This window comes from Cricetulus griseus, chromosome 2 (genome assembly GCF_003668045.3).
Source record: "Cricetulus griseus strain 17A/GY chromosome 2, alternate assembly CriGri-PICRH-1.0, whole genome shotgun sequence".
NCBI lineage: Eukaryota > Metazoa > Chordata > Mammalia > Rodentia > Cricetidae > Cricetulus > Cricetulus griseus.
In genome coordinates, this window is record NC_048595.1 from 99,139,720 (window position 1) to 99,164,457 (window position 24,738).

Below are 24,738 nucleotides of genomic sequence, written 5' to 3' on the forward strand. Positions count from 1 at the left end.
TAGTTCCTTAGTGTGACAAATGTAATGGATAAAAACACAGAAAAATAAGTGAGGGGTAAATGGACACTCCGTACTATCTTCACAATTTTTTAGAACAATAGGGTGTCTTTAAATTTTTTAAAAAGGAAAAAGTTGGGCTTGGGGTGTGGCTCAGTAATGGAGTGCTGACCTACATACACCAAGGCCCTGCATTAGACCCACCCCAAGCACCTAGAGAAAGAGAAAAGGGAAAAGTTGGGTCCCTACCACTTCTGACATCACAATTATTAGTTAATCATTATTACTATTACAAAGTATAAGTATATTACAAAATCCTAAAATATGTAGCTTAGCAACACATAGGAAATGTGTTAGTGTCCTCAGGACTCATGACGGCATGATAGGAATATAGGCTGAATCCAAACCACCTGAGCTCATATCTCAATTCTGCAAATAACTGGGTAACTTCAAATACTTTCCCTCTTCCTGCTTCATTATCCCTCCTGTATCAGTTACATTTTGTGCTGTAATAAAACATAATGACCAAAAGCAACTTAAAAAAGAAATACTCTAGACAGGTCATCCAGTAATTTTTCTTTCTTTTTTTTGCATTGGTGTTTTCCCTGCATGTCTGTGTGAGGGTGTTGGATCCCCCAGAACTGGAACTACAGACAGTTGTGAGCTGCCATGCGGGTGCTGGGAATTGAACCTGGGTACTCTGAAAGAACATTCAGTGCTCTTAACCCCTCAGCTATCTCTCCAGCCCCCACCCAGTACTTTTTAATAGGATAAAACAGACATTCCCCCCCACTGCCTTTCCTTCTCTTTCACTTGCCCACCTTCTCACTACTTGCACTGCTAATCTCTTACCTGAATTCCTACCTATCACCACCCTGGTCTCCTTTTTCTCTCAGTGGTTAAGAGCACTTACTGCTCTTCTGGAGGTTTGGTTCCCAACACCTATGTCAGAGGGTACACGACTACCTGGATCTCCAGCTCCATGGGATCTCACACCTTCTGGCCTCTGCAGGCACCTGAACTCACATATACACAAAATTTAATATAGTAAATCCTTAAGAACTAAATTAAATCATGTCTTTTGACTGCCACACTTATAGGCCCATACATGGATATCATGCATGAATGAACACACATGCATGCATACTATGGCTCACCTACAGGCCCAAACACGGACATCATGTTTCATGCATGCGAGAGTGCACACATACACTCTTGAAAAACCATCATCATCATTACAAATTTTGTGGCTGTCTAGGTTTTTGTTTTTTGTTTTTTTTTTCCAAAGACAGGACTTCTCTGGGTAGCCCTTTCTGTCCTGGAACTCACTCTGTAGACCAGGCTGGCCTCGAACTCACAGAGATCCCCCTGCCTCTGCCTTCTGAGTGCTGGGACTAAAGGCATGCGACACCACTGCCCAACTTTCTATAGTCTTAACTTCTAACAGCCTGGAATACATTTGCCTTTTGGTACTTTTATTCATGGAAGCATACAATAAGCAGCACAGACAGCTTTCCTGAAATCCTGTACCCATAATACTCACCATAATCTTCTTGTACAAAGCCATGACATTATCATCATCAAACGGCAGAAATCCACACATAAGTACATATAAAAGGATACCCATGCTCCAAACATCTGCCTAAGAGGGAGGAAAAATAGCATTAAAACTCATTTCAATAAGGCATGACACAAAGAGAATCACAGAATCTTACCAAAGCTGGAAGTGCACTAAGAAACCAGCCAATTCAACTTGCTCATTCTACAGACAGTGAACACGAAGCCCAGAAAGGAAGATTTGTCCAAAGTCACTGACTCAATGGAAGACCTCCTGACTTTCAACTCAGTATACTCTCCCAGCTACATGCTAATACTGAATAGAAAATAATTCCCAACTGGCTAGAAACTGAGGCATGATAAGGAAACAAAGTCAGGTCTCTGATTCTCAAAGACAATTTTAAGACTACCAGGGGCCAAGGTTATACATGAGCATTATGTAAACATGTAGAAAGATGTCAAAAACAAATCTGAAATCTTCCTGGCCATCTGCAAATGTAATTCAGTAGTGCTGCAAAATCCTTTGTATATATAGAGATCTTAATAAAATTCAGTGGTTGACTTTTCAAATATATAGGCTAGAAATTAGCCTGCCAACACAACAGGCTCCTAAACTCTAGAAATAAGTTTATATTTTTATGAGATATCCTGAGTCTCATGAGTCCTGAGCAATAGCTATTTATTCAAGCAGTCTTGGCTTTGACTAACAACAATGCCACATTATTAGTCAAGGCTCCTATGGTGGCTAATCTTGACTGTCAACTTGACTACATCTAGAATCAACTAAAACCAAGGTGCTGCTGTGTGATCAGATATTTGAGGTGGGAAGACCAACCCAAGTTTGGGCCACACCATCTAGTAGCAGCCTACTTAAAAGGGTGTGGAAGAACGAACTTTTGCTTTTTACTGCCCACCCTCACTTTCACTGGCAAATTTGTTTATCCTGTTGCTGTGGCTGATATTATATCCAATTCTATCAGGATTCCAATGCAGATCCTCTCAGACTCCAGCCCCAACCAGACTGGGACTGCAAAGACACCCAGCCTCATGGACTAAACAACTACTAGATTCTTGTCCTGTCTGTTATGAGACAGCCATTATGGGGATTACCTGGACTACAATCTATAAATCAGTCTAATAAGTCCATATTGTTTTTTCCATTCTGTCAGTTCTATTCCGTTTGAGAACTCTACCACAGCTCTCTTGCTAGGGAAGTAGCCCAGTGACAGAATGCCTAACTGTAAGTCATAGCTCCACCCTCATTTGATCCTTGGGAAATTTGTAAGAAGTAAGGACTGCTGAGCGGTGGTGGCACATGCCCTTAATCCCAGCACTCAGAAAGCAGAGGCAGGCAGATCACTGAGTTCAAAGTAAGCCTGGTCTACAAAGCGAGTTCCAGGACAGAATCCAAAGCTACACAGATAAACCCTGTCTCAAAAACCCAAATGGAAGGAAGGAAGGAAGGAAGGAAGGAAGGAAGGAAGGAAGGAAGGAAGGAAGACTGATTTTTTTTTTTTTTACAGAGAAAAATAAAAGAGGAAACAGTGAAAATGGCCTAGGCAACATCACATATCAAGATGGTACCCTCACACTAGATAACCAAGTAACCCAGTCCTGTTCACTGAATCACAGCAGAGCACTAGCCAGGACTCCCCTTTCCACTCAACAGCAATCTGTGTTCAAGCTGAGGAGACCAGAAGTTAAGCATTTATGCCTGAGAGATGTCAGACATTTCATTTAGTAAGTTGAGGCAATACAGAAAGTGAACATGGCCTTGCCATGTTCAGATTATGTCTGAGATTAAACTAAGAATGAAAAACCGTATAGCAATGTTTCCATAAAAATCTACCACAACCTACTAGAAAGAAACTAGACTTTCCAGTTAACTAAATCAGGCATTTCACATCTCTGTTTCAAATTAGATAAGAGAACATACTAATTAACTAAAATCGTAAGCCAAAGCAAATGTAAATAAGCCTATCAACTGATAAGTAAGATCAAAATAACTGAGGGAGGAAACAAATCTGAAACATTTCCCACAAGAAATTTTCAAAAGCCTTAGAGACCTCTACCATGGAACATGTCCTAGGCAGGATAAACACCAGAACTGCCTCAACTGCTTACTCTAAAATGAAGCACTATTCTTAAACAATCAGACCAAAATCTACAAGGGTACAGGCCTGAGTTCTGCATCTTTCAAGCATGTCAAAGGACTCCTTGGTACAGTTCTTAAGACACTATCTTACAAGGACAGAAAGTCAAACTCTCATAGACAAGGATACAACTTAAGAGGACTGGAGCATCCTGCACATGCCTATGAAGTTCAGCTCCAAGGAGAGCAGGGACAGAACAATTGCAGTCGACTGTTAGGTTCCAGGCTAGCCAAGAAAACATGAGCCCCAGGTTCAGGGAAAGCCCGCACATACAAAACACACACACTTCTTCTTTAAAAGGCAAGCCTGGAGTCTGACACATGCTATTACACAGATAAATCTAGAAGACATTATGTTAAGTGAAATAAAATAGTCACAAAATTATTAAAATTATATCTGACATGGAATAACCAAATTCAGAGACATAGAGAATAGGATAAAAGCCAGAGGGGTTAGCAGGAATGGGGAGGTATTGTTCAGTGAGCAGCAGGTTTTAGCTCTACAAGGTAAAGAGAACTGGAAAGCTTCACGGCATAAAAATGTGACTATACTTAACAAACTGAACTACAAATAAATTACCGCTGGGCGTTGGTGGTGCACGCCTTTAATCCCAGCACTCGGGAGGCAGAGACAGGCAGATCTCTGTGAGTTCGAGGCCAGCCTGGTCTCCAGAGCAAGTGCCAGGATAGGCTCCAAAGCTACACAGAGAAACTCTGTCTCGAAAAACCAAAAAAAAAAAAAAAAAAAAAAAAAAAAAAAAAAAAAAAAAATCAATTACCATGGTAGACATTATGTTAAATGCATAACATTTCCAAAGTTAAAAAAAAAAAAATAGTTAGTAGGATAGAGCTCAGTTGGTAAAACATTGCCTAGCATGCATGAAGCATTAATTTGATCCCCAGCAGCACATAACTGAAGGTGGTGGTACATGTCCATCATCTCAACACTTGGGAGGTAAAGGCAAGATCAGCATCCTCGGCTATACAGCAAGTTCATAGTCTGAGCTATACGAGACCCTGTTTAACAAACAAGCCAGGCATTGTGGTGCATACTTTTAATACCAGCATTCAGGAGGCAGAAGCAGAGGATCTCTGATTTATATAGTGAGTTTCAGGCCAATTAGAGCTACAATTGTGATACCCTGTCTGGGTAGGGTAGGTGGGTGCCCGAGTGCACGTGCATATGTGCGTGTGTATAAGGAAAATGAAGAAAGCCTAAGTTTTCCAAATTTAAAAACGCTAGAGGGCCAACAAGATGGATCAGAAGGTAAAGAAGCATGTTGCCAAAGCTAACATCATAAATTCAATCCCTAAGACACTCATAGTGGAAGGAGAAAGAGAAAACCAATTCCCATAAACTGTCCTCTAGCTTTCATCTGCATGCACAATATGTACATACATACATACATTTGTGTAAATAGGGCTAAAGAAATACAGTAACCAATGCAATAAAGCTATAAAGAATATCATCAGTACAAGCACACATTTTATAGGGGTCCGTAGCATAATGGCTTAAATCTGTCATTCCAGCACTGCTGAGGGGAAAATGAGGCAAGAACACCCAAAAAATTCAAGGCTAACCTAAGCTACATAGTGAGTTCCAGACAGGCATGAGGATGGACATTTAGACCCTCAAAGCTACATAAAAGCCAGGAGGTCTGACTTCCAAGCCTACCACTTGGAAGTCAGAGACAAGGGACTCCCTTGTCGCTGGCTACCAAAACTTGCTGAAACTGGTGAACTACAGAATTCAGTAAGAGACCCTCCTTCAATAATGTAGACACTATCAACCTGATGTCAACTTCAGATTTATGCACATTAATGCATGTACACTTATAAACACACATGTGAATACACACATACACACACCAAAAAGAAAAAGTCCTTTTTAGGAAGCTGAGGCAAGAAGACCTCAGGTTGGACAATTCAGCTTTCCAACTGAAAATACATGACCCTGTCTCAAAATTTTAAAAAACAACAAAAACTAAAGGGGTTGGGATTTAAGTCAGTGGTAGTGTTAACATATCCAAGGCCCTAAATTCAATCTCCAGTATACTATAAAGAAAAGGTACTTACTGACTTTCAGAAAATATACATATATAAAGCTACAGGCAATACTACAGTTACTGCCCAGCCTACTTCCTTCTTACAGCATACTCAATAAACTATTCTTCCAAAATAAATAAATAAACAAATGAGCATTTTCTCTGCCACTTCCTAGATAGATAGATAGACAGACAGACAGACAGACATTTTCCCTGCCACTACCAAGTCTCCTAGAGGCAGGTACTCAAGTGCATTCAAGATTCAGTTTCATCCTACCCACCACCATGGCCAAAAAAGGCACTGCTGATGAAGGTGTAATGAATGGATGGCTTTACAAGAGGTGTTTAAGATCACACTCACCCATGAAAGCCTAGAACATGAATTCACGGAACTGCCAAAGCCTTAGACAAGCTCCAATCACATCTTTGTGTGTCTGTTTCCAATTGTGACATCCTATATATGTCAAGATGCTGAAGGCCCTTTATGCGAACATCATAAACCTTATAACCATCATAAACTTTATAACCTAAAGTTAATAAAAGCAAGAAACTAAATGAATGGGAAAGTCTCTGCAACTATTAAGGAGGGTACCCCATAAAGTAGTTGGTTGCAGCTATGTAAGTGGGTAAGGACTATGGCAAAGAATCTCAGGCCAAGAGGTCATTGAAGAGCACTTCAAATGCAAAAAATCAACAAATTAAAAATTTGGCTCATTTAAAATAAAGCAACAAACAAAACCAGGGCTAGCAAGATAACTCAAAAGGTAAAGGCACTTGCTACCAAGGCTGACAAGCAGGTTCAATGTCTGGAACCAGAATGGCGGGGGGACAGCACTAACTCCTGAAAGTTATCCTCTGACCTCTACTATGTACACTGTGGCATTCACTGTCCCCAATACACACACAAAATAAAGATATAGTAAAAAATCTCCTAAAGAGACAACATATTAAAAGTAATAAAACATACATAAAGTGATATGATGTTCAATTCACATTCATATGGTTAAAAATGACCAGCCGGGCGTTGGTGGCGCACGCCTTTAATCCCAGCACTCAGGAGGCAGAGGCAAGTGATCTCTGTGAGTTCGAGGCCAGCCTGGTCTCCAGAGCGAGTGCCAGGATAGGCTCCAAAGCTACACAGAGAAACCCTGTCTCAGAAAGAAAAAAAAAAAAAAAAAAAATAGGGGAAAATGTAAATAATTACAAATTTAAATAAAAATATGCCAAAGTTCTTAATTCTATTTTTGTACAATACTTTAAATTTGAGATCAAAATGAAGTCCCTAAAAATATACAAATTCCTATCTACTCCTGTTCCAAATTAAGTAAGCTGGTATTTCTAAAGTTCTCCCACATAGCACTTCTCCCCAGAGATGTTCCACAGGAAAGTAGGTTATGCAGGTAAAGAAAGCTGGGACTAGCTGCCACCTGTGCTGTTTCCCCTCCAAAGATCCCACTGTACAAGAGTGTATGCAAGACAGGAAATGCTCACTTCAGTCCAGCAACCCCTAAGATTCTGACAAGTCATATTTTATTTCACTAACGCCAGCAACACCAAACTCCAGAGAATAAGAGGGGCTGATAAACTTGAAAGAGAAAGGGTAAAAGGGGTAAAGCCAGGCCTTCTGAGCAGGGACACTTGACAGGACCACTGGCCTTGGGGTGTCAGCAACACATAAAGGATAGTTTTTTCTGTGCTAATAAGCATCTTTGAAAACTGGGTGTGCCGCTTGGGCCATACCTAGCTGACCTAACCAGTTCAAACTATAGCAAACTTTATAAAAGAGCAACCACAATGAAGCTGACAGAAATATATCTCTAAACTAATCAGTAACAATTACCTCTGATCCAAGATACGATTTGCCTTGTATTAATTCAGGTGCTGCATAAGCAAGACTCCCACAGCATGTCTGTAGATGGTAGTCCTTGTTGCCCTACCGTAACATAAAAATGGAACACTGATTAGTTATAGCCTCTAAGAATAGCAAATCTCAAGTTAATCATGGTGTATACATTTGTTTTTTGGGGGTTTGGTTTTTTTTTTTTTTTTTTTTTTGGTTTCTTGAGACAGGGTTTCTCTGTGTAGCTTTAGATCCTATCCTGGCACTCACTCTGGAGACCAGGCTGGACTCGAACTCACAAAGATCTGCCTGCCTCTGCCTCCCCAGTACTGGGATTAAAGGTGTGCGCCACCAATGCCCAGCAATGTATACATTTGTAATCCCAGCACTTGGACAGTAGAAGCAAGAGGATCAGAAGTTTAAGGGCAGACTCGACTACATAGAAAGCCTGAAACCAGTCTGGGCTATATAAGTCCATCTCAAAAAAAACAAAAATAAACATTGAAAACATTAAACTTTGATAAACTCTCCCCTTTGAACTCAAAGAAAGACTAGATAAAGAACTATCCCATGGCAGGTGTGATGGCACACACCTTCACTCCCAGCACTCAGGAGGCAGATCTCTGAATTTGAGGCCAGTCTGGGCCTGGTCTAGAGAGTGAGTTCCAGGACAGCCACGCTACACAGGAAAATTGTCACAAAACAAAACAAAGAAGTATTCAAAATAATCAAAAGATTTCTGCAAATGCCAATTGTGATTCTCTGGATTTCCAATACCACTCAACCTCACAGGAACAAGATCTTTTTCCCTTAGTTAAGTCAAATCAAGTCCATATTTCCCTCATTTGCATAGTAATCAACCTCACATCTATTCAAGTACTCAAGGAATACCCACAGAATTCAAGTCCCTATCTTTAACATCAAATCTTTACAAATACAGGAAGAAGAAACTGGTAAGTAGGAGATGCATTTCTAATCTGTTGTCCAGACCCTGTGGTAAGACAAATCACCACCTTAACTGGTGATCTACCAACCTCCTCTGCTCTCCCACAGAAACATAGGCCTTATGAAAATGAAGCTACTGCTGCACTCCTATGCTGAGCCCTACAGGGGGCAAAGAACCTAGAAATCCTAAGATTTTGTTTATAAATGAAACAGGCACAAAAGTGAGAGCCCCACAGAGGCTAAGGCCATCTTTCCCAGACTACCCTCATTTTCTTAGATGGTGTCTATGTGAGTTGAATCTGTGGCAGCCATAAAAAAAAAAAAAAGCTAATGCAGTCTTCCACAAACATCCCTACCCACCTCCTGTAGAGAATGTAACTTATCTGTCAAAGGATGAGCTTCGTATGCTTTATGCCTGTAAAAAGAATTAAACTGCCTTCTGAATCATCTGCTTCCCAGACACAAGCCTCCACTGACAATCTCAGAATAGACATCAGTGGGAGAAGAATCAGAAAGAACCAGACGTTCAAAACTGAAGAGGCAAAATGTGCTTCCCTCTGCACCATTCTAATTCTGAGGGGCAGGAAATAATCATGGGACTACAAAGGGCTGAGAGGAATCTGCAATTTCAACATTCTTAATGAGTGTAGACAGCTCATTTTAGCAACAAAGTGCCATCATTAGAGAACCCAGAAGGAAGCCTCAAACAAGCAGCCACACAGGAGACCTGCTGCAGAGCTGAGCTGAACTGAGAAGTTCAAAGTCACCTCAAAGAGAAGTTATGCTGGAGAACAACAGGTCTTACCTATGGAATGCAAATTAGGGCAATTCCAAGCAGTATAAATGTAGAAGCCGATGGTCATTCATTCCCCCTCTTCTTCCATAAGGAAGGGGAATCACCTCAGACTGTAACTAATTCTTAGTTATATAACCATCTGGATAATTAAAAACTAGATACACACCAAATTCTCAACTTCTATACAAATGAACAAAGGCATTACCTAATGGTAACACACTCAAACTGCCAACATATATTTATAGTATAATGGCTTCATGTTACCTGGCATTACAGATTCTTAGCTTACCTGTAGGGACAAATCTTAGAACTACAGTGGTGGCTCACACTTGGCTCCATCTCAGAATTATCTAGCAAACTTATAAAACTGCCCATATGAAGGATAAAATTTAATATTTTTCAAAATGGATGTAACTAAGCTCAATAAAGATTAAGTGAAAGTCATTGCAAAATAACACAGCAACAGGTATACTTATAGACATAATTGTATTTATTTTCACACTTACCTTGGGTTTTGCACAGAGACCAAAATCAATCAGCTTTAATTTATGATATTCATCAAACAATAAATTTTCCTGGAAAACAAAGATACTTTGATAACTGTATTCTGATTTCCTTGTATCACATCCCACCTTTACCCATTTCTAAAACTGATTTAGGGGGCTGGAGAGATGGCTCAGAGGTTAAGAGCAGTGACTGCTCTTCCAGAGGTCCTGAATTCGATTCCCAGCAACCACATGTTGGCTCACAACCATCCGTTATGAGATCTGGTGCCCTCTTCTGGTATGCAGATATACATGGAAGCAGAATGTTGTATACATGATAAATAAAATCTTTAAAAAAATAAAATAAAACTGATTTAGAGTTGTTTCTATTTAAAGCTGAGGTCCAACATAAGTTAAAACATCACTAAAACCTAATGAAAAGACAAGAAAAAGATATAGCTTGAGTAAGCACACACCTTTGATCCTAGTACTAAGCAAGCAGAAGCAAGTGGATCTTTTTGAGGCTAGCCTGGTCTATGCAGTGAGTTCCGGGTAAGCCAGGGCTATATAGTGAGACCCTGTCTCCCCCACCACCACCACCAAAAGGAAGAAAGAGGTGAGAAGGGAAGGGAGGGGAGGGGAGGTAGGAGGGGAGTGGGAGGGGAGGGGAAGAGAGAAGAGGAGGAGGAGGAGGAGGGGGAGGAGGAGGAGAGGAGGAGGAGGAGGAGGAGGAGGAGGAGGAAGAAGAAGAAGAAGAAGAAGAAGAAGAAGAAGAAGAAGAAGAAGAAGAAGAAGAAGAAGAAGAAGAAGACAAGGAGAGGAAGAGCATTTTCCTTAGAAACACAAAAAGAAAGAAAAAGAGAGAGGTCTGGGGAGATAACTCAGTGGATAAAGTGCTCACTATGCAAACATGACTAAGTTCAGACCCCCAGCACCCATGTTAAAAACCAGGCATGACAACACACACCTCTAATCCCAGCTCTGAGGAGATGAAGGAGGAGTATACCTGAGACTCACTGTCCAAACAGTCTAGCCAAAATAGCAAACTCTGAGATCATTTTAAAGAATAAGGTAAAGAAAAGGAGGACAAACCATTTCTCCTTAGCACTCTGAGGGCCAACTACAAGTGAAGACAATTTCTGCCAAAGGCAAGTTTAAGACCAAACAGAGCTCAGACTGAAGAGTGAGCTATTAAAAACATGAAAAGGTGATAACACTGCCACAGACCTACTCTAGGTCCCTGACCCTGTTTTACAAAGTTACATGTAAATATATACTCAGTATCACCCACATTAGAGCCTAAAGATTAAAAAGACTGTTCACATCTTTCTTCAATCCTTTAAAATTATAATCTGTCAGTTCTACTGAACTGTTCCCTTCTGGGGAGTAATGGTTTGAAATTAAAGAAATATAATCTCAGCATTATAGGTAGCTAAGATAGGAGTATCTCAAGCTGGGGCCAGCCTAGGCTATATAGGTAGACATCGTCTCAAACAAAAACAGAAGATCACTGAATGGAAAACCCTCAATGGTACATCTTTGCCAAGGATAAAATCTTGATTCCAAGGGTATCCAATGTCACATACAACTGACAAGTGATGAAACTATTAAGAAAGAAAATTGTTTGTGACAGACTCTGACTAAAACAAAAAACTAAGGAGAAAAACTGGTGGGTTTTTAAACAGAACACCTGGATACCTGAAAATAAAAGGCAGACCATGCTCAACTCTCAGGTGAGCATCTGAGACCGGGTCACTTACTGGTTTGAGGTCCCTGTGGGCATAGCCCTGGCTGTGCACATATGCAACTGCAGACAGTATCTGACGGAAGATGACTCGGGTCTCCTCTTCAGACAGGCGATCCTGGGAGATTATGTAGTCAAACAGCTCTCCTCCTGGACAGTACTTCAAAAGCAAGAGTCACACAGTTACATCTGACAGAAATCACTTCCCAGGAATGGAAAGTAAAAACCATACTGAACTCAGTATTAGTTCAATTTTAAAGGCAAGGGAACTGAGTGAGCATTCTAAAACTACACTCTCAGGATCCAACAATTCAGTAATTATTCCAGGAAGGAGAACAATAATTCTTCCCTTGAACAGTTTTATTACCAATAAACAGAAATCAAACCAACTACCACTGTGATTTTTAAAAGCTCACTCAGGGCTTTATATTTTTATAACAAAGTACTAAAACTCATTCTCCAGTTAATGTACTCACATTTAGAATAGTCATCTAAAATTAAAAATGAAAAGCAGCAGTAATTATTGTTTCTCCAGTAATTATTGCTGGTATTGTCCAAAGAACAGTGATTTTCAATCTCCCTATGAAGAGCCCATTAGGGGCCAAGTAGAGGCTTTGTGGGTAGTGTGTGCTGAACAAGCAAAAGGACCTGAGTTCAGATCCCTAAGCACCCACATAAAAGCCTGCAGTTGGCAATACACATCTGTAATCCAGCATCCAGGAGGCAAAGACAAGCAGATCCTGGGGCTCCCTGGCCAGCCAGCCTAAATTAAACAGTGAGCTCCCTGTTCAGTGAGAGGCTCTGTCTTAACAAGTAAGGAAGAAAATAATATAGAAAGGCACTGAGTTTCCACATGTCTGACACATGTGTATACAGATCACACCACAAAACATACACACACCGGGCAGTGGTGGCACACGCCTTTAATCCCAGCACTTGGGAGGCAGAGGCAGGAGGATCTCTGTGAGTTGGAGACCAGTCTGGTCTACAAGAGCTAGTTCCAGGACAGCCTCCAAAGCTACACAGGGAAACCTTGTCTCGAAAAACCAACCCCCCCCCACACACACACACACACATAACTATAGACGACATACAAGTAATTAAGAGGAAGAGCTTACAAAATCCCCTCTCTGGGATTTATACAGTCAATGGTTGATAAGGGAGGAGAAAGGAGAAACATTTTCTTCAGTGATGTAGCCACTGGTAAGGTACCCATCTTCTTATAAGAAACCCTCGAAAAACTCACTGGGTTATCAAAAAAAAGATGAGGAAGCAGAAGCGGGGCTAGTTGAGAAGAGGAAGGGGACCAGTGGTAATAGAGAGAAGGTAACAGAGGATTGATATGGTCAAACAACATTTTATAGCGGCAGGAGAGATGGCTGAGATGTTAAGAACACTAGCTGCTCTTGCAGAAGACCTAAGTTCATTTCTCAGTAGCTGCATGGTAGCTCACAGCCACCTATTACTCCAGCCCCAGAGGAGAGGAGCCAACACCCTCTTGCAGCCTCCATAGGCACGAGATGCACACATGGTATACAGGCAAAATACTCAAACATAAAAATAAATACATTTCATGTACATAAATATGTACATATTAAACATCACAGTGAAAGACATTATGTATAATTAATATATACTAATAATAGGCACAAAAGGGGCTATCAAAATGGCTTTGATTCCTGGAACCCACATAAAGGTGAGGAAAAGAACCAGTAAGTTATTTAAGGGTCAGCTTTATTAACAACGCAGCCTAGATCACCTGGGAGGAGAGTTGCAGTGAGGGACTGTCTACACTGGGTTGGCCTATGGGCATGTCTGTGGCAAACCATCCTTATTAAGTTCACTGATGTGGGAAGCCCACTCTGGGTGGTACTATTCCCTAGACAGGCATCTTGAGCTGTGAAAAACTGAGGAAGTTAAGCTGAGCACAAGCAGAAAGCAAGCATTTCCTTCTTTCCCTCTGCTCTGCTAGGTCTGTGCTGCGCTGACTTCCTGGGACTCTGAACTGTGGCTAACTCACCTCCTCTAAGTAACTTCTTATGAGGACTATTTTATGGCAACAGAAATTAAACTAGAACAAACACTGATTCTAATTTTTCAGGTAAGAAGATATAATTCTCTCTCAGCTACTGAAAAAGCAAGCAAATACTTTTGGCTGCCAGGGAACCACTACTAACCTCAAGAACCATGAATATTTTATTTTTTGTCTCTAGCACATGGTAGAGCTGACATATATGCTGATGTCTCAGATTCTTCAGGGCATCCATCTCAGTTTTGACTCGGGGTAAATCGCTCTGTTCGACAAAACATCAGTTCAGTTAAGCAACAAATTTCCTGGCAAGTGTTCCAAGTATCAATAGCAACATTTTTAATACTAGGTAGGAAAAGCTATCAATAGCTCTAAAAGAAGCTGCTGAAAAACATTACAAAATTAGTGTTCTGAGGATTTTATGAAAGCAAGCTCAATGTGAGTGTGGCAGTTAGTCTGTCCGTTTGAGTGAGTGGAGATTAGCAAAGCCCACACTAGGAATATCTGGGGACTCAAAGAGGACCCACACTGAACACGGTGGCACCACTCAATAAGCTGGGGCGTGAGTGGGATAGAGGATGCCACTAGCAGAGGCATGCTCTCTGTTTCCTGGATGACACTGAGGCTCATGCTCAAGCCATCATGATATTCAACCTCACCTCAGGCCCAAAGCAGTGGACAAAACTCAATCTTCCCCCTCCCCTTTTAAATTGTTTCCCTCAAGTATTTGTCACAGTAACAAAAAGCTAGTTGACAGTAGGTCAAGAATACAATGCCCAGCAATCCTGAAAGAATCTTGAACTACCATAGAAGGTGACCATTCAAACAAAGTACAGAAACACCCACTAGCAAGCCTGATAGAATCCTATCTACCAGAAGGTTTGGGGAGGACTGAAATACTGAGGCCAACCTGGGTTACAAAGTGAGCTTATAGGTCAGTCTAGATTAAAGAACAAGAAAGGAATCTCAAAGAAAGAAAAGGAACTAATTAATTGTAAAAGCACTTTTTGTTATGGCTGTTAATGAGGTCTCACTGTAGAGCTCTGACTAGCCTTGAACTTGCTATGTGGACCAAGCTGACCTTGTACTTGGAGCAATCCTCTTACTTCTGCCTCATAAATGCTGGGATTATAAATTTGTGCCAACATGCCTGGATCCAAACTACAGGTCTTTACTTTCTCAGTGTGGTGTATATGTGTGTGGCATATGTATAAATCCATGTGTTTGCACAAGTGTACAGATGCATGTAGAGACCAGAGGTCAACATTGTATGTCTTCCTTAATCACTACCCATGTTTTTTGTGACAGGGTCTTTCTTTGAACCTGGTACCCACCAATTAGGCTAGATGGTATACACCTTGCCAGCACTGGGATTATAGGTGTACAAAGGCATCACACACTCAGCTTTTTATGTGGGTGCTTGGGATCCAAATTCATGTTCTCATTTTTCTTTTTTTTTTTCTTTTTGGTTTTGGTTTCTCAAAACAATGTTTCTCTTTGTAGCCCTAGACATGCCAGAACTTGCTCTGTAAACCAAGCTGGCCTCAAACTCAAAGACTTGCCTGCCTCTGCCTCCAGAGTGCTGGAATTAAAGGTATGTGCCATCACCACCAGGCAATGTTCACTCTTACATAGAAAATAGTGGAAAGAATTTTATTACTATTTTTAATTATATTTTACTATTTTAATTATAAGCGTGTGTGCACTTACAAGAAGCCAGAGGAGTTGGAGCCCCTGAAACTGGAGTTGCAGATGGTTGGGAGTACCGGACATAGTTGATAAGAATTGAACTTATGTTCTCTGAAAGTACAAGTGTTCTTAACTGATGAAACCTCTTGAGTCTCTAGACCCTTACATTTTGCTACACAAGCCAAGATGGTTACAATTTGGGTCCCCAGAAACCATATAAATGTCAAATAGGTATGGCAGCTGGCTTAGAATTCAGCTTCAGAAGACAGAGACAGGATCCCACAGCCAGCTGTCTAGCAAGACTAGCCATATCAACAAGCTCTGGGTTTAATTGAGAGACCTAACCTCAGAAAAGAATAAAGTGGAAAGCAATCAATGAAGATTTCCAGTATCAACCTCAGGCCTCTGTACGCACACATACACGAGCATGCATACCTACATGTGTGCCCACACATGCTATGCATATATATGTATGAAAAGATATACATATTTCTTAGTAAGGTGTGATGACACACACCAGCAATCCTAAAACTCATGAGGCTAAGGCAGTAAAATTACAAGTTGAAGGCCAATCTTGACATAAAGTTAGTTCAAGACCAGGGCTATATATAGCGAAACCTTGACTCAAAGTAACTTTTTTCTTAATGTCATGTACTATAACTACCATATATAAAAGTATCACAGTAGAGCACATTATTTTGTACATTTAAGAAAAAAAATAGTTTCAAACTTACCCCTAGTGCATTTTTATCCATGATTTTTATAGCTACCATTTCTCCAGTGAGGATATGACAGGCAAGTTTGACCTTTGCAAAGCCACCTAAATATAAAAAAATGAATAGGACATAAACAAGGGCCCAAGCACAGATTTTAAAAAGGCCCTTTTAAGCCACATTTTCCTAGAAGTTTGTCTTTCTTCTGTGACTTCCAACAGGTTAGCCATAACTCCATATTCTTTTCAATGTTTCTAGATAACCAGTTCTCAACCTGTGGGTCACACAACCCCTCTGTGAGTCAAAAAACCCTTTCACAGGGGTTGCCTAAAACCATCAGAAAACACAGATACTTATAATTCATAACAGTAGCAAAATTATAGTTATGAAGCAGCAACGAACATAATTTTTTGATTTGATGGTCACCACAACATAAGGAACTATATTTAAGAGCCCCAGCATTAGGAAGATTGAGAACCACTATTCTAGATGGAGTTTTGTGGTTTTTTTTTCCCTACAATGAACAATAAATAAAGAATAAATAGTAAAGAAGTAGGGGAAGGAGGAAAGCCCTCACTCTTTATTTAGAAATATACTACATGGGAGCTGGAGAGATGGCTAACAAATTAAAGTGTGCTTGCCACTCTTACAGATGACCAGAGTTCAGTTACCAGCACCTATATCAGGCAGCTCCTGTCTATTACTCCAGCTCCAGAGGATCCAACACCCTCTTCTGAGCTCCTCAGACAAACACAAACATACACGCACACACACGCACACATACACACAAATAAAATAAATCTTTTTTAAAAAGAAGAAATATACTCTGTGCTTAACACTGCAATTAACTTTTACTTATTAACATGCTAGAACACAACTGAGACTGAAGACAAATTATATATAACTTCACTGAGCATAAAAACTATGAAGGTAAGCAATTATGTTTTAAAACTAGATCAAGGCTGATTAAATATCTCAAGTTGTCCGAAAGATAGTAACACATCCAGAAAGAAGTTTCCGATAGTCTCTTCCAACGTCTTCCCCACTGTTTTCCCTGATGGCTGGGCACAAAATCCCGGAACTTCACTTCTCTAGCATGTATAACTCTCGAGCAAATCCCACCTGCTTACCTTGGGGGAAACAAACCAACAACTTCCTTGTGGGAAAGAAACAGGTACTGACTAGAAATGGCCGTGTCTTCTCTGAGCAGGTAATGCATGACGTGTTCATGTAAAACTCATTAACATGTGTGCACTTTGCATATCTTACCGTATAACTCCTTTCATCCTAACACACTGCCATCATCTCCAGTATCACTCTCCTCACTGCAATTGCTTCTCAACAGCTTTCTACCTCTACCCTTGCCCTCTCCCACCAATGTCTTCACCCTCAAGAAGCCAGGATGACCCTTTGAAAACAAGGTCAAATCGCTCCTTAGCTGGAAACTCCCCCCATGGCTTTCTACAATGAACTGAGGCTTTCTCTAATATTCTGCCCTTGCTCTGTTCTGCTCTGCTTATTAAAGTAGAAGATCAGGCAAGATGGCTCAGCAGGTAAAGTCACTTAGTAGGAAAGCCTGGAAACCTGAATTCCAGTCCCAGAACCCACATAAATGTGGAAGAAGAGAACCTACTCTACTGCATGCTGTGACATGTGTGTTTCACATACATCATAGGCAACAATAACAATAAAATTTGTAATTATAGGTAGAAAAAAATTAAGCTACATCAATTATAGTAAAAAGCTCATAACTACCCAAATAGACCATACTTCCAGTTATTTTATCTGTACTTCCCCTCCAAGGGAAAAAAAAATTAATATTACCTGTGCCAATAGTTTCATATAATTCATAGTATTTGAGAAGTTCATCATAATCTTTCATAGTTCACCTGGGAGTTTATTTGAAATGACAAAAAGAATCTGTAAAACAGAAAAAAAAAATGTACAAGACCAATAAACAACACCAGATCAACTACTCCATTTTATTTATTTACTTATTTATTTTAAGTTTTCCAAGAGAGGGTTTCCCTGTGTAGCCCTGGCCGTCCTCAAACCCAGAGATCTGCCTGCCTCTGCCTCCTGAGTGCTGGGATTAAAATCATGCTCTTCCACCACCTGGCTTCACCTCCTCCATTTGTAAACAGAGATCAAAATAAATCTTAGGCATATAAATGACAGTGAAGCACTAAGAAGCCATATTAAAAACAAACAAAATCCCCTAGATTCCTGCCTCATACCATCCACACAAATCATAAAGACTTACTAGGTGATGGTTCTTCCCTTCAATCCCAGTACTTACAGGTAGAGGCAGGAGCTCCAGGTCATCCTAGACCACATAGCAAGTTCAAGACTACCTGGTCTACAGGAGACCATGCCTCAAACAACAACAAATACAGTTAATATCAAAGACAAACTAGTTCAGTGGGTTCAGTCACTTGCTACCAAACCTGACAACCTGAGTTTGATCCCTGGCACCCCCATGACAGAGAGACCAACTCCCATTGTTGTCTGACCTCTACACATTATTGGAGCACACACCAAGTAAGCAAATAGAGCTTAAAAAAAATTCAAAAGAACTACCTTTTCTCAAAAAAAAAAAAAAAAAAAAGACTGAGCTCAGTGGCACACACCTGTAATCCCAGCACTTAGGAGGCAGTCAGGAGGATCATTCCAATTTTGAGGTCAGTCTGGTCTACACAGTGAGGCTCAGATCAACTGGGGGAAAATTAAGTGTGTGTGTGTGTGTGTGTGTGTGTGTGTGTGTGTGTGTTCAGAATTTCTGTACGGTCTAGGCCCTGCTCCAAATATGACAGACTTTGAAGATTTCCCCCATGGAAGGCCTCACCCTCCCTGGGGAGCAGAAAGGGGTTGGGGCAGGAGGTGGGGGGGGGGAGGGAGAGGGAACAGGGATTTACAGGTAAAACAAGCTTGTTTCTAATTTAAATAAAAGGAAAACACACACACACACACTAAAGAATTTCTGTACAATCAAAGACCCCACAAAAAAAAAAAAAAAAAGAAAGAAAGAAAAAGAAAACAGAAGCAGGTATGCTGACACCTGCCCACAATCCCAGCACTGGGAACATCAGAAAGGAGGACTTGAAGTTCCACACTAGCCTGGGTCACACAAAAGACACTATATTAAAATGGAGGGTTGGCAGGATGGACTGAAGAGGGGCTTGGCAGCTAAGAGTGTTTGTTGCTCTGCCAAGTTAAGTTCTCAGCACCCATGTTAGACGGCCTACAACCACCTGTAACTCCAAATCCAGAGGATCCAACACCCTCTTCTGACCTCTGTAGGCACCATCAGAGCTACACTCACGCAGACACGTGCACACACATGTAAATTTGTTTTAATTTTTTAGTTATAATTACTTCGTGTATATGATACATGTGTACATGGGTGTGCACATGCCAGAGCACACATGTGGAGGTGAGAGGACAGAGAACAGCTATGTTCTCTGCAGCCCACCACAGTACTCACCCAGCCACATTTTAAGGGAATATGCTTATTAATTGCTCACTAACTCAGAAGTCTCTTAAGGGCCATTTGCCAGTAGGACAAATATGGGAATGAAGTGGAACTCCATCCCCCAAAACTGGAAACACAGAACTAAGAAATCCCAAGACAAGAAATAATAGCACTGTAGAGGACAAGACATGGCCCAGTAACTCCTAGGATCCTGTTCAAAAAAGCCAGAGAAAGGAAATGGGGTGGGGGTGACCACAGATTTGATTGGAGAGCTGTCTGCTATAAAGTAGGCTAGCAAACCCAGCATGGGGACTCAAGTCTGCAATCCCAACAATCTTAAATTTTCTCCATAGCCCAGACAGCTTTGACCTTCAACAATTCCTGCCAAATCCAACCACGCACAAAAAAAATTACTAGAGTGTACCACAGGCTTGGTTCATAATTAACTTCTTCAGATTTCTCCCAAAGGAATTTTAAATGTACAGTTCCTAGAAAGAGATTGACTTGCCCAAATACTAAAGCCTTTCTTTCTGTCTTTAAGTAACACCATTGTGGAGCTAGATTTTATGGATTAAGTACAGATAACATAATTTTGGTACCATTAGGAAAACTAGTGATGCTGGGAGGTGGTGGCACACGCCCTTGATCCCAGCACTCGGGATACAGAGGCAGGAGGATCTCTGTGAGTTTGAGGCTAGCCTGATCTACAAAGGAAGTTCAAGGACAGCCAGAGCTGTTTGAAAAATCCTGTCTCAAAAAACAAAAAGGAAACTAGTGATTACATCTGCTGTATTTGACCTTTACATGTTGTGGGTATAAAGCTGGTATAAAGCTGGTCTAAATAATCTTAGACATCCTGTTTACCTTCTAGAAACTGGAATATGAAAAAGAAATACTTGTGATTGGAGATGCCCTATCTGTCCATCGGTGTGAAAGGAATCAGACCCTAAGTTAGATACCTGAGTGCCCCTCCAGTTGTGCTGAAATAGAATAAATGGGGCACATGTAATAAACTTCTAAAGGAAGAAGGCATCAGCTAGATAATGGGAGATTTCTGATGAAACTATAAGATACTGTGGCCCATGCCTTTTTCCCAACACTTTGGAGGCAGAGGCAGATGCATCTCTGTGAGCTCCAGGTCAGCAAGGACTATACAAACTGAGGTTGTTTTGTTTGTAATATTGTTATCGGGGCCATGCTATCACTTGCTACAAAATACATAAACTTGCCTCATGTGAGACACTGATCTGGTCATTTCAAATAAGAGTACAGAACGGCTTATAATTTGGCCTTAGAATACAGTTAAATAGTATCCTTCCTTCTCCCTTGCAGAGATTTCTGGGAAGAGAGGCATTCATTCCGAAAAGTATTTAGGGACTAATCTGTCCATTCAGTTGGTTTTCAACAGATAGGCAGGAAAGATCCACTGTTTCCATGAAGGTGTAATAAGAGCTGTTTTAATTTCTCTCATACCTCATAAGAATCAAACCAAAACGAATAAAAATTGGAAATCTAAACCTCTAAGCAACATTTCAGGCCACACTGAAACCCCTCCCTTCCTCCCACTCCACTAACTACAGAAACCTACCTAAGAGAGACTAGAACACTCACTCAGCTCACCATAGTGTGAGTCTGTTACCCTGGGACTCCTTCTCTGAGAAGTTTCCCGTTTCTCTCCACAGCCTCCTTGGCAGGAGCCACCTTGCTGCTCCGGTTACTGCTATAGCCTCGGAGCCGCACCCTTACAATATGCACATCTCAGGCCATTTGCTTTGAGGAGGTGCAAAATGAGGAAGAATTTGGACTCTAAAAACGGGGATCACACATTTAACTGGAGCACCCCAGGAAACTTAAGTTGAACGAAGGGAAGTCTCCCAAAGCCCTTCTTTGGATCGCTTTTGCGAACAGTCAGGAGCACTGAAACAGAAATGTAAAATCCGATCTACGGCAGCCTCCTGGGCGTCAAACGCTCGGCCAATCTTCATCAATAACTCCGAGGGCCGGGAATAGTGGTGGGGAGCGTTCATGCCTATATTCCCCAGCTTTCGGGAAGCTGAGGCAGGATTCAGGGACCGCTTTGGCTACAATGAGTTCGAGACCAGCCTGAGCTACATAAGACTACGTCTCAGAACGGCAGAAAGAAATGGGGAAAAAAAGGAGAAGCAACCACTACCACCACATGTGAAAATCCTGGGTCGAAAAGTCTAGAAATTCTCACAGAGAACGGCACTGGTGGGCGGAACCCTGGGGAAGCTCCGTCACCCGGCAGCACCTCTCACAGCTCAGAGCTCGGTCCGCGGGCGGGAGAACTGACCTGAAGGACGGCAGGCCCGGCGGGACCGAACCGGACGGAAGGCCGAAGCAGCCGCCGCAGAACCCAGCAAAGATGGGACAGAGAGCAGTCGGTGGGAATCTTTACAGGATTCAAGTTCCAGCAGCTTCCGCCCGCCAAGGGAATCAAACCTCACGGGCCGGAAGAGGCGGGACCCACGGGAGCTGGACGCCCAGTCCCAGGGAGGTGGGCGGGGCCGGAGAGAAAGGGGCGGGGCGGGGCGATAACGGGGCGGGGCGATAATGGGGCGGGGCGAGATCGGCTCAAACTTCTAAGGGATCCTGGCTGTCCAGAGAAGGTGTCTGATGCTCAGGATCCGAGGTGGTGAGATGCTCCCTTGAAATGCTGGCTGAAGACTTAAGGCCTTGCCTCTTTTTTTTTTCTTTATTTTTAATGGATATTTTCATTTATTCTTCGACAGTTTCATAAATGTACACAATGTATGTTGATCACATTCACCTATATCTCCCTTCTTGTTCCCCACACCACCCCAAAAAACCCTCTTCCTGTCCTGTTTTGTTTGTTTTTTTGTTTGGGGGGGGCGTTGTAGCTTGTTTCTACGAACTGCAGCGTGAATATCTCATAGGGGCATGAAAATTTTTCCAGAAGACATCAACCTGTTAAATTTTCACATAGTTAACTTTCTTATGTACTCTTTCTTGGTTTTTTTAAAAATGACATTCACTTATTCGCGTGTGTGTGTGTGTGTGTGTGTGTGTGTGTGTGTGTGTGTGTGTGTGTGTGTGTGAGCACACATGCTACTTCCCTCAGGTGAAGTGTAGAGGACAACTTTCAAGAGTTGGTTCTCTCCTTCCACCATGTGGGTCCAAGTAATCAGTCAGGTTGTCAGCTTGGAAACAATCACTCACTGAACCATCTTTTTCCTCATTTTTTTCTCCCTTCTGCTTCATGGGGACCCAAGCCCTCCCTGGCCTTGATTATTCTGAGCAAGAACTTCTAACCTTGAGCTACTTTTCCCCATCCAATCCAATCACTGATTCTTACTAAAATCTGTTGCAATGAGTTATAAAACCTTAGGATCTAAATTAACTACCCATCAATATACTAGCAATATGGCTCAGTGGGTGAAGGTGCCACCATAAGTAAAATTAAAAAAAAAATAAGAAAAAGAAAAGGGAGGCAGAGGCAGGCAGATTTCTGAGTTAGTGGCCAGCCTGGTTTACAGAGTTCCAGGACAGCCAGCGATATACAGAGAAACCCTGTCTCAACAGAACAAAAAAAGAAAAAGAAAAATTCAGTGTACCATAAACATCCAGATTCCCTGGAAAAGTATTTCTCCTCATAACACTCCTATTATACCCAGTTATGAGCTCTGAAATTTTCTCATATATGTACTGTTTGGTCATTATAAAACTTTAATAGGTTATATAAATTAAATTGTAGTGACAGACCAAGCCAGAAAAATATTAATAATTACATCCCTGGGAAGGAAGAAATACGGTATATATGCATATGTATTTTATAGCTATTTGACACTCAGCAGTTAATTCATATCTTCATGGATTGTCTGGTTTTAAGGGTGGCTACCAAAGGGACAAAGGCTACCAACGAACAGCTTTCTAGTGAGTCCTTCTCATGGATAACCACACAGAGGAATAGAACACAGGGCATTCCCTAGCACATGTTGGGGAATCTAGTATCAGTGTACACATTTGGAGTCCCTATCTCTTTCATGACACATTTTCTGGACTCTGAATGCCCCAGAGCCTGCTCCTAGAAGCCTGCTTCACAGCTGTGCTCATAATTGTTGATGGAGTATGCTTCAGCCACCGCTCATTGATGGCAGGCTGGCCCTTCTTGAAACACTGCTATGCAGGAGCCATTTCACTAGGTCCCTGTTTTGGTTAGTTTTTGTTTGTTTGTTTGTTTGTTTTGTTTTGTTTTTGTCAACTTGACACAAACTAGAGGGAACTTTAATTGGGAAAACGCCTCCATTGGATTGACCTGTGGACAAGTAACTAGGGCATTTTCTTTCTTTTATTTATTTACTTTTATTTTATCTGTATGGGTGCTCTGCCCACTTTTATGTCTATGCACCACATGTGTGCAGTGCCTGCAGAAACTAGATGTCCTGGAACTGGGTTAGGCACCACATGCATGCTGGGAATAGAACCCCTGTCCTCTAGAAGAGCAATCAGTGTTCTTAAGCAAGGAGCCATCTCTTAAGTCCCTGTGTAGGGCATTTTCTTGATCGATGATTAATGTGAAAGGTTCAAGCTATTGTGGGTGGAACAGGTGGTCCCGGGATGTGTAAGATAGCAGGCTAAGGCTGGTTGGTGGTGGTGCACATCTTTAATCCCAGCACTCAGGAGGCAGAGGCAGGCAGATCTCTGTGTGTCAAATGTAGCCAATGAGTTCAACCATACCTGAAAAGAGGCATGAGGATTGAGAAAAGAGACAAGAGGCAGAAGATAGAGTCAGGAGGGCACTCAGTGAATACTGCAGACGACCCAAGTTTATTACTCACAGCCCTTATATACCCCAAGCAAAAGTGGAGGGCAAAAGACCTTACCATGATACAAGGAATAAACAAATGTAATTACCTCCCCAATACCCAAAACATTTGGTAACCACGCCCTAAGTCAAACATTGTATAATTTGGTCTTGAAGGTCATTACATCCAGTAGCCACATCTTTGGCCAAACATCCTGTTGTTTAACCTTGGAGGAACAAGAATAGATTTGAACTCTCTGACCTTAAGAGGGAACAGAGCCACCTCTGTGGACCCCCACATCTGTGAGTTTGAGACCAGCCTCGTCTACAGAGCAAGTTCCAGGGCAGACTTCAAAACTACAGAGAGAAACCCTGTCTCATAAAAACAAAAACAAATACAAAAACAAAACAAAACAAATAATTCTAAGGAAGCTGTGTAGAGCAAGCCAGTAAGGAACATTCCTCCATGGTACCTCCTTTAATTCCTA

The 24,738-nt window shown here is 41.5% G+C and overlaps 1 protein-coding gene across 2 annotated transcripts in view; it reads right to left on the bottom strand.

Annotated features, from left to right (window-relative positions):
- Melk (maternal embryonic leucine zipper kinase) overlaps positions 1 to 21,936 on the bottom strand; it is a 66,994-nt gene extending 45,058 nt beyond the window's left edge. The window contains exons 1-8 of one of the 2 annotated variants that reach the window (XM_027403197.2): positions 21,779 to 21,936; positions 17,817 to 17,912; positions 16,014 to 16,099; positions 13,739 to 13,855; positions 11,578 to 11,721; positions 9,839 to 9,907; positions 7,592 to 7,684; positions 1,541 to 1,639 (exon numbers count right to left, since the gene is read on the bottom strand). In XM_027403197.2, the coding sequence (XP_027258998.1) occupies positions 1,541 to 1,639; positions 7,592 to 7,684; positions 9,839 to 9,907; positions 11,578 to 11,721; positions 13,739 to 13,855; positions 16,014 to 16,099; positions 17,817 to 17,874 (666 nt within the window). In that variant the 5' untranslated portion in view covers positions 17,875 to 17,912; positions 21,779 to 21,936. The remainder of the gene's footprint in view (positions 1 to 1,540; positions 1,640 to 7,591; positions 7,685 to 9,838; positions 9,908 to 11,577; positions 11,722 to 13,738; positions 13,856 to 16,013; positions 16,100 to 17,816; positions 17,913 to 21,778) is intronic. The other variant, XM_027403198.2, reaches the window with a different exon arrangement.
- Positions 21,937 to 24,738: the final 2,802 nt, after the last annotated feature.